The 10,894-nt window shown below is 43.7% G+C and overlaps 1 protein-coding gene across 1 annotated transcript; it reads left to right on the top strand.

Annotated features, from left to right (window-relative positions):
- Positions 1 to 2,606: 2,606 nt before the first annotated feature.
- Positions 2,607 to 10,173, top strand: pck2 (phosphoenolpyruvate carboxykinase 2, mitochondrial). The gene is made up of 11 exons (XM_014470478.2): positions 2,607 to 3,058; positions 5,527 to 5,739; positions 5,823 to 6,007; positions 6,975 to 7,045; positions 7,260 to 7,395; positions 7,482 to 7,669; positions 7,749 to 7,911; positions 7,995 to 8,210; positions 8,450 to 8,587; positions 8,880 to 8,975; positions 9,704 to 10,173. The coding sequence occupies exons 1-11, from the start codon at positions 3,027 to 3,029 to the stop codon at positions 10,171 to 10,173; spliced, it is 1,908 nt and encodes a 635-aa protein (XP_014325964.2). The 5' UTR covers positions 2,607 to 3,026.
- The last annotated feature ends 721 nt before the right edge of the window (positions 10,174 to 10,894 follow it).

Below are 10,894 nucleotides of genomic sequence, written 5' to 3'. Positions count from 1 at the left end.
CACAAACAACTGTAGCGCCTACCAAAAGTGTATTCTTTAATATTTTTATTTGATTCTTCTTTACATCACGTCATAGAAATATTTTTCTAATGCTTTAACTGTCTTCTTGTGGTCATCTCTTCAGGAATTGTAACTTGATTTAATATTAATTCCCTTACAAACATGGTTAACACTTGCACCTCCAAGTATTACAACCACAAACTTTAATGTTCTATAATGGGAACTCAAGCTCTGTTAAGTACATGATGCTTGCCACAGGTTCTCTGGACTTTGACTGGGCCATTCTAAGTCATTAATATACTCATAAACCCTCTTGCATGCTAAGGATAATTGTTCTGATGGAGAGCGTATACCGTCACCTCCAGCCTTTTTCATCATCTCCCAGGATTGCCCTGCGTTTAGTCCCATCTATCCCCTCAGTATCATACTGCCACCACCATATTCCACTGTAGGGATGGTGTGCTAAAGTGCTGTGTTAGTTTCCTGACTTCATTTGCTTTTAGCATCTAAAAACGCTAGTTGTAATCTCCTCTGACCAGAGCACCTTGTTCCAGAAAGTGGTAACCTGCAAATAGCTTTCTTCAAACAACAGCTTTAATCTTGATGCACTTTGATAAAGAGCCTGCTGAATCCAGCACTGGACTTCAATCATGGGTAACAGAGTATGGGGGCTGAATACAAATGTACACCACACCTTTCAGATTTGCTTGGGGGAAAGAAATGCAACAAAAAATGTATTCTTTTTCTTTCATCTTCACATTTTTCTACCACTTTGTGATCGTCTTTCAGTTAAAACCCACTGACGTTTATGGTTGTACCACAACAAACTGGAAAAGTTCAGGAGACATAAATACTTTTGCAAGGCACTGCAAATGGACCCATTATTGTTATGTTGTTAAGGCTTATCTACTTGTAAAACTCTCCCTTATCTAAATCATCCATTCACTCTGCCATTCAAATTTTAAATACAGCAAAGGTTTATTTTCTCCCTGGCCTTTAAGCTGTTTTGGTAGAAATTGCGCTTTGTCTACAGAAGTGGTGCCAGACAATCTATTCCGCAAGTTAAGTGTCATTGCATGTCTGGCAGCGCAGGGCTTTTGTGCGTTAGCTCGCCATAAATGCCTGTGCTCTGAAACATTGTTGTGCTAAGCCTCCTTTAATGTTTGTCTCAAATCAACTGCGGCTCCGTAATTATAGTTTCAACAACTGTTTCCGCACATGAACATCAGACAATGTGTTGGCAATATGTAGAAAAATTAGGTCTGGATTTTCCTGCAGCTACATTTTGCAGGATCTGCTGGTGTTGTGTTCTCACAGCTGGAAACATTTTGGACTGCTGCTTTAGTCAGAACACAGAGAGGCCCAGAATACTAGACCCTGGGACCATCTCTGAGCTGGTACACTAAACACATTTGCATAAAAGAGAAAGTGACAAGCAGCACTTGTAAGTTTACGAATTTTTGCCGGAGTACATAGTTGTTTTGGTTTGTCTTATAAACTATTTAGGTAGCTGGAAAAAGAGAAGTAGGTGCTTTTGCAATTGCTTTCTTAGACTTTTAATGTGGCTTCTCTTAAATTAAAGTAATCACTCATCAGTCTTGCAAAAAGTATGGTCAAGTATGATTTTCCAACAATGGGTTTGTAACAAGATAGGCAACTTTAACCCAAAAGCCCCATAAAGACAGACTAAAATGCTGCTGGATGGAAAATAATGTGCAAGAGAAGATTTCTAATGTTATTTATGTTTGAAGTCATCATCTGTACAGTACCATCACACCACATTTATTATGAGTTTGGAGGTACATAAGTGAACTGAGTTGAATTTTCGATCTGTGACAAGAAAACCTGCCAAGATCTTAACCATCTTGAGAACCTGAGGAACAGAAACCAACAATTTGTGAACAACTTCAAGCCCCAACATAAGTCAAGAGTAGGTCACCATTAGCTTGACTTTAGTCTAGAAATGTCAGAAATTAACTCCACGTCTGTTCGTTGCTGTATAGAGAATATGCAACGGGAACTATAAAGTCAACAGGAGTTGTGTTTGAATGTCTGTCCATCATAAAGAGTGACAGACATTGTTCCATTTCTCAAATACACTTGTTGTAAAAGGGAATCTACAATGAAGCCACTATTTTGTCTCATTGTTTCAACCCACTGCAATTTGTTACAAGTTGCAACAAAGTACACTTTGGGCTTCCTATTAGAGCCATTTGTTGCAAAAAAAAAAAAAACTGTCAATAATAGGACAGTTTGAGAACTTGATTCCCAGGAATGAAGGAGCTACATAAGCTGAAGCAAACAGTGACACATTCATCTCTCCTGAATGTGGCTTTGAGAAGTTATTTTCGAGTGACTAGAAATAATAGTAATAATAGAAGAAGACGCGTTAATTTTTACCCACATCCTACGACTTAAAAGATGGAAACTATGATGTTTCGACAAAAAAAGAAGCTAAAAACCGAGCTTGAAACGTGTGAGAACAGCACTAGCAGTCTGTTTTGAGTTTGTTTCCGCGCTTGAGTTCGTGCTTCCGGGTTGTTTCCCCCGAGTCTCTCTGCGTCAGTTTTTACGTGCTGTAGTGCAGGAACTGCCGGGGCTTGCATCATCCGGGAGGAACAGGGCGAGCAGCCTGGGTTAGGGACATCATCAGCACGGACACAATCTGCGGACAAGCCAACTTGCGACAACATATGTAAATTTCCACCAGACGCGCCTCCTCCTCCCCGCTGCTTGCAAGCCGAGCAGTCTGGAGTTCACCGTGATAAAGCAGCGTGGGGACGCCGTGGAGCCGTCAGTCCGCTCCGGTCGTGGGTCAGCAGAGGCAGGGCAGCATCTACTGAGCAGCTTCTGGGGTGTTTTCACTCGGAGCAAAGTACAAGGTCCTCAGTGAGAGAACAGATATGACAGAGCTTTAGCTGCTGCCGTTCGCCTTTTCCCTCCTTCATCACCGCAGACAACTTTTATGTGGCTTTTTTTTTTTTACCGTGTTTTAAAACTTATCAGTCCAAGTTTAGCACCAAAAGATGTCGTGCCTTTTATTAGGAGTTATACGAAGGTGAGTATTTTACTAGTGTCATTCAATATTTTCTGATGCAATTCAATTAATCTGATGTCATGCTTTTTTTTTTAAATTAGGATTATTATTATTTGAGAGCGAAATCTGTCCACTCTGTTTACTTATCGTCTTAAACCGTTTCTTCAAGAGTTATTAGAAACCTAAATTGAACTTGTGACTCCCCACTTTTTCTGCCAGTTGCAGTCAGAAACTTGTCGGACTTGATTTGGGCTCCACGTCAACTGACTTTCAGGAAAAGAGCATCTCTGTGTCTGTTGCCACAGCAGTGGATTTGTGTTCGGTTTGTGTTCCTCCATTCATTTTCTCCATTCTCTTTGACCATTGCACCCTGGAGGCTTTGTGATGAGGCCACATCACACAGGAAGCCTGCGGTCAAAGTGAGCAACCAGTTCAAATAGTGTGTGCTTTTATTTCATCTCTAAAGGTGCATGCCGAAGAGACACTGACACTTTTTGTGCAGCGTGTGTGTGAGCATCAGTGAGGCATTCTGCTTGTATTTCTGCCTGAAGGCCTGTTGCCGAGTGCAGTTGTCACTGGAAGTGAAATATAATTCAGCATGTGTGCATGTTGTCTGCTGTGATGCTGCTGCTCGCCTCAGACTCTGGCCCTTCCACGTTCAACCAGGATCTGTCAGGCAGGGGTTGTGAGGTGGGAGAGGAGGTGTGTAGGCCTGCGGTGTGTGTGGATTGGCTTGTCGAGTCGGAGGTGTGCGTTTTCAAGGAAAAGTCCTTTGACTGAAAGCAGGATTCCAGGTTTTCCCTGCTGAATAGTCTCCTGCCAGATTACATCCTCGTTAATCTTGCAATACGTGCCGCGAGGCGACGTGCTTCAACGAATCTGGTCTGGGATGGGAACAGGGTGGGGAACTGTAAGCAGACAGAAACATGAGGGGATGGATGGGTTTTTATTGTTTTAGTGCAAAGGTCACCAGGTTGAAAAAGACGCAAATTCTCTTAAAAGAAGAAAGAACAAAACAACTAATCCAGTCCTGCCAGTTATACACCATCTAACTCTTAATTTTTAACAAGCTTCTTGCTAACAAATTTCAATGTGTTGAAAGTTCATTTTGTGCTTTTCTAACCAAATCTTGTTGGCCCGACAACAAATCATTAGTGGTTTTTATTTAATTCAACTCATTAGGCAAGACAATAGACAATATGGGGTTTAAGAGAACGACATAAGACTTGAGCAATATTTTAGGGGAAACTAAGAATACTTTATTGTTTTTCTGTTTCCACAACTTCAATTAGTGGGTGTTTTGTGTTTGGAGGAGGATCTTAGCAGCTGTCTTGTAGATTTAGTTTATGGCCAAATATCAGCAAACCTGCATGTCTATCAGCCCCACCTATGTGAGGTCCAAAGGTAACCCATCTAGGAACAAGCACACGTGTAAAAGTCAAATATAGTGAACACGACAGTGTAAGGTAAATGTGGAACATCCAAAGCGTTTTCATTGTGAACATTCATTGTTCAACTCCCTGCTGCGTACAGCTGTGATGGTCCATAACCAGTATTCAGAAACCAAAAAAAGGGTTTATCTTCTTGCCCACCACCTCCTGTGCTCCAGCTGCCTGGTGTAACTTCCAGTTTATCTCCAAGATAACAAGATCAAAGATGGTCACTTCCACTCTGCGTCTTGTGGCACATTTACTTGCACTCTCAGCACAAGCTTGGCCGTGTTGATGATTAATTGCTCGCACCCCACTGGTTAAGCAATTCTCAAAGGACAAGTTCAAAGAAAGTTTCGGCGTCCGTTTTATTAAGTAGTTTCTGGTTCTTTGCCCTCGCGCTGTGACTACACACATTCAGCATACCTGCTGCACGTACACTTTGTATGTTCAGACCAGATTTACGAGTTTATCTGCTTGCATTTATTCCTAATGGCTGCTGAATATACAGAGTCTAAGCAACAACGTGGAGTCGGCCACGGCGGAGCAGATAACACTGTATGTTCGATGGTAGTGAACAGGCAGAAGGCACACACACACACCCAGGTTTGTGTTTTACCAGTAAACATGGCAACCGCCACTCACTGGCTCGTGTACATGAATATTGTGCTGCTGACAAACAATAGCTTGGCTCCCCCATAGGCCTCTCTTTGTCCACAGATGTCATTATGAGGTTTTCAGCCCAAACTGAAAAAGACCACTCCACCCTTTTTCCCATAAAAAGCAGTTTAAGACGCAGCTATCCCTGCAGCCACATGAAAACATTAGGTTACACTTGGCAGACCTAGGAAAACAAGTACATGGAAAATGTCTGTCCACTCAGACAGAAGGATACATCTGTAACTCAGACACAAGTTTCTTCTGAAATATGTGGTGTACCTTATAGGAAGGGGGTCTCTGCATGGCAATGAGCAAATAATCAGGAATAGTTGATCACTACCTCTTCATTAAAGTTTAGTCACGTTGACTCTAAGCACCCTGGGTGCTCTACTCTTACAGGCAGGGTGGCATTGGGGCCAGTGTCGGAGTCCGTTCTCTGGCCTCCATCCCTTCTCTACCACCTGCCGTGGCTGATTTTGTGAAGGGAGCTGTGGACGAGTGCAAGCCCGCCAACGTCCACGTAGTAACCGGTACTCCTGAGGAAACGGCCAACATCCTGGCCGGCCTGGAAAGGGACGGCATGGTCAAGAGGCTTCCCAAATATGAGAACTGGTAGGAGTTGCACAAATGGTCAGCTGTTCCTCGATGGCTTATTCTGAAGTTGTTGTTCTGCAGCAAAATGTTCTGTCTGGCAGTTGGTTGGCCCGTACAGACCCAAAGGATGTGGCCCGGGTGGAGAGCAAAACTGTGATCGTAACCAAAAACCAGAGAGACACCATCCCCATCTCTGCTGGAGGGGCGAAGAGCCAGCTGGGTAGCTGGATGAGCGAGTCGGACTGGCTGAAAGCCAGACAAGACCGTTTCCCAGGGTGCATGGCGGGTAGGTTGAACGATCCCTTTAACCTGATTTCTTTGTCACCTTCAACATGTTAAGTTTTCATTTTTTTAAAGGATTTTCTTTGGCTCAAGTGGCCTTTAGTTCATAGCAAAGTGAAAGGAAAGTAATTTGTGAGAGAAGGGAAGAAATGCTTGAAAGGTAAATGGGGCAGGACCTGTGACGGCCGCGTAAAGGACTGAGGGCTCCATGTAAGGGTCATGCACTGCCGTCCCCAAGTTCAGATTTTGAAGGATTAATATTCCACAATCAACAACCAGCTATATGGTGTTTAAAAATATACATAAGATCATCTTTAAAACTCTAAGCAACCTTAGTCTTTCACCATCGGTATCTCTGTATGTTTGAACAAATGGGTACTTTGTCCTTCTGGTCACATCCATCAATATAGCCATTCAGTTTCATTGCTTCAAAGGGGCTGAATTTGATCCTCTGGGATGTTTAAAATTAACACTAAAGTTTGCTTCATAAGGCAACATAACCTTTCCTTTTTACACTTGTGTAGGTTCGATTCTTGTCTTCATTTCACTTTCCTAAACTCAGATCCTGGTTTTGTTTTGCACTTCATCTGTGGTCGAGATCCAGCAGTTTGGCACCGTTTCTTAAACTGCTTTCAGTCAGTTTAGAAAACAGTTTGAAGTTTTTTATTTCATGTGCTTAGATGAAGCATTGATGCATGATGGTATAGAGACAGGTATGCACACGGGAACTTCTGAGAACTTTACATGATATGGGGCAGTATTTAGTCCTTTAATTCCTTTAGCATGCTTATTTATTACTGGTTGCTGTTGTAAGTAAGTCTTCTAGTAAAATAAGATATTTCTAATGGCACAAGAGGCTCTGTACCCTGCTCTAACATTAAAGATACAAGCATTACTGCCGACATTTATCATAAATAATTTGGAAATCAACAATCCTAATGTGTTTATTTACCTCTGGGTTCCCCTTGTAGGTCGGACCATGTATGTGATTCCCTTCAGCATGGGACCCGTCGGCTCAACACTAAGTAAATATGGCGTCCAGGTACTATCTGTTCTCTAAATGCCTTGTACTCAGCAAAAAAGCCTGCAATAAAGCAATAACCCTGCTGGTTGTTGTTTGTTTTTTTTTATTAGTTGTGACTGTTTGTAATGTTGGACTTTATTGTTGTGGTTTATATTACAGCCTAATTATAATCTGTGTGGTTTTATGGTTATTACCTGGGGATCTTGTCGTGAACACGTTGCGTATCTTTCAGGTGACAGACTCGCCGTACGTCGTAGCCAGCATGGGGATCATGACGCGCATGGGCTCCCCTGTTCTGCAGAAACTGTATGAAGGAGAAGAGTTTGTCCGCTGTCAGCACTCGTTAGGACGACCTTTCCCGCTCAAAGGTACTCAAATGTTCTCACGGACTGAATAAATTGAGGTGGGATGTATTTGTGTTTGCATTCACCTTTCTAAATCTCTAATTCTCCAGCTCCTCTGGTCAACTCTTGGCCTTGTAACCCAGACAAAGTCCTAATATCTCACCTGCCGGACACCAGGCAGATTCTGTCCTTTGGCAGCGGTTATGGAGGAAACTCTCTCCTTGGGAAGAAGTGCTTTGCCCTCCGCATTGCCTCTCGCATCGCCAAGGATGAGGGCTGGCTGGCTGAGCATATGTTGGTGAGACCAAAAGGAAAAATATTACAACAGTGACCATGCGCCTCTTCTGTCTTGGTTCACAACTCTTTTCTGTCGCCAGATCCTTGGAATCACCAACCCTCAGGGTGTGAAGCGCTACGTGGCGGCGGCCTTCCCCAGCGCCTGCGGTAAAACCAACCTGGCCATGATGAAGCCCGCTATCCCCGGCTGGAAGGTGGAGTGTGTTGGGGACGACATCGCGTGGATGAAGTTCGACAGTCAAGGTGAGTGTGAGCCTATTCAAATACACACTGACGTCACCCCTCGTGTTCCTGTGTGCTAAATCAACCGTCTCGGGTCTTGGCAGGCAAACTCAGGGCCATCAACCCAGAGAACGGGTTCTTCGGCGTCGCACCGGGCACTTCGGACAAGACCAACCCTTACGCCATGGCCACCATCTCCAGAAACACGGTGTTCACCAATGTTGGTGAGACGAGCGACGGGGGAGTGTGGTGGGAGGGGCTCGACCCCCCTGCAGCTGGGGTTACGCTCACCGACTGGCACGGCAAAACATGGAAACCAGGTAGAACCAGACTCAGATATTCAAACATTCTAGTTTATAAAAGACCAATAAATTCTCCTAAATCCCGCTTTTCTCCACACTTTTATGAATATTACTAGTTCTTTAGTTTGACAGGCATAGTGAGTACAGCACCATCTTGTGGTTTACTAAAGTAATGTCAGTTCCAGTTTTAAAAATTGAATAATGTAATATACTAATATAATATAATGTAATGTACAATGTTTCTTGTTTGCAACCAGGAAGCTCCACGCCATGTGCCCACCCTAACTCACGCTTCTGTGCTCCGGCGGGTCAGTGCCCCATCATTGACCCCCAGTGGGAGAGCGAGGAAGGGGTTCCCATCGATGCCATCATCTTTGGAGGCAGAAGGCCTGAAGGTTTGTTCCATTCATATAGAAAACACACTATATAATTTAGAACAATGAAGCATTTATTAAGTAGGAAAGAAAATCTTATTTTAAGACTTTTTTCAGCAGAACTGCTGCTATTCTTATAGGTAATTATCTATATACTCATATTAAAGGGTATTTTTCCCAGTGGTTTTCAAAAATTTCCATTTGCATACGAAAACAATTACGGGCCAAATTTAATCATGTTGCACTTTGGTACATTTAATAACACTTCATACCCAACGCAGCATCGAACATGAAGTAATGCTGATGTTTACAGGAGTCCCTCTGGTCTACGAGTCGTTCAACTGGCAACATGGGGTGTTTGTTGGCGCTGCAATGAGATCAGAGGCCACAGCAGCTGCAGAGCATAAAGGTACATATCTTTACACAGCTGACTGGTAAATTGGGGATTAATAATGCTGCAGGGTGTCTGCACATCCTTAAAAAGTCTTACATTAAAGTATTTAAAATGGCCTTAAAATGTCAGAAATTCATTAAAGAAGATGTAAGTTGGCTTTACATATGCTAATAAAGGTCTTAAGTTTTGTCATGGCTATGCAGGTTTTGTCTTACTGAACTTTTGTGTCAGGGAAAAATTTCATCACTCACTGCGTTTCTGTGTCTTGAGGCAATGAAATCTACAGGTTACAAGCTACTTATGTTAGCTCGTTGGCTGGCTAGCTTTTTGCCTCTATTATGGGAAAAGTTCGTGTAAATTTATTGGCAGTTGTCTAGACGACGTTTGTCTTCGCCACTGGCTGACGTCTGTTGCCAACCCGTATAAGAATACATCCATTCTGAGCAAAGATTTTTAGCGCTACGGAGGATACGGTTGTAGAGAGCGATATACCATGTGAGAAACACAAAACCGCTGCCAAAAGCCACAAAAAGACTACGGAAATTTTACGGTTTTGATCTCCTGAAAAAAAACAACAACGCACATGCATTTTTTTGTACGTTTCTGCCATCAGATAGGTCTTAAATTTTATTTGTGATGGTTTTAAATTTGAGTTGGTGAAACCTGCCGAAACCCTGCACCGGTACCTAACCTTTTCCCAGGCCCTTTTTTTGATTGACAATGTTATTTTGCTCTTCCTCCAGGTAAGGTGGTCATGCACGACCCGTTCGCCATGCGCCCATTCTTTGGCTACAACTTCGGCGACTACCTCGCCCATTGGCTGAGCATGCAGACCAGGAAGGCCCCCACCCAGCTGCCCAAGATCTTCCACGTCAACTGGTTCAGAAAGGACCCCGCCACCGGCGCCTTCCTCTGGCCCGGGTTCGGAGAAAACGCCCGTGTGCTGGAGTGGATCTTCAAGCGCTGCGGCAGAGAGAGGGAAGAGGAAGCGGCCAAGAAGAGCTACATCGGCTGGTTGCCAGAAGATGGCGCCATCGACACTAAAGGTCTGGGCGGTAAGGTGGATATGGGCGCCCTGTTCGATGTGCCCAAACCTTTCTGGCAGAAGGAGACCAAGGAGCTGAGGGCGTACTTCACTCAGCAGGTCGGAGCTGATCTGCCTGCTCAGGTGGAGACAGAGCTGAAGGCGTTGGAGGACAGAGTCCACGCTTAGACACGTTAGACGAGCCAGGGACAGGAAGCTAATCCAGAAGAAGTGAGGCACTCAGGAAACAGGATTCATCAGGGTCAGTCAGAGCCTCTGACTGGGTTTACAGGCACAGACGAGATCATGTCAACTGAAAAAACAGCTTTTCCTGTGATAAATGAAGACATAAACAGGTTGTTAGATCAAATAATTGAACATTCTCTGTGCCTGTGAACACAGTTAGTTCTCAAAAATGCAATAGCTACATTTAGGACACTATTAATGCTGCAACAGTTGAGTAACCGCGGCTCAGTTTGCAGTTCAACTCGTACCTACTTTCAAAAGCCACGTTCACACCGTAGATCTCGATGCTCAAATCAGATTTTTTTTCTGGAATCTGATGTTTTTGTTTTTGCACAGCCGATCATTGCATTACTCTTAAAATGTTGCCTGTATTTGACTTCTGTGGCGACTGTTCGCTGTTGCAAATCGACCTGCATGTGCAAAACAACGGCGGCATCACGCAGCAATCTGTGGTGCAGGAAATGTGAAAGAAAAGTGTATTTACTTTAATGTGTCAGCAGGCGCTGAGAAGGAGTTGCACCAGTGAAAAGAGAGCGAAATTCAGCATTTTGTTTGGGGCGACACATCACTGTGAAGCGGCACGGGAGAGACGGGGAGACGCTGAAAAGTGCATTAAAAAAAAAAAAAAAGTAACGCACTTTCCAGCACCACACAGATTCAGCAC

This window comes from Xiphophorus maculatus, chromosome 21 (genome assembly GCF_002775205.1).
Source record: "Xiphophorus maculatus strain JP 163 A chromosome 21, X_maculatus-5.0-male, whole genome shotgun sequence".
NCBI lineage: Eukaryota > Metazoa > Chordata > Actinopteri > Cyprinodontiformes > Poeciliidae > Xiphophorus > Xiphophorus maculatus.
Note: the sequence above shows the minus strand (reverse complement) of the source record. Positions and strands in the feature narration are given on the sequence as shown.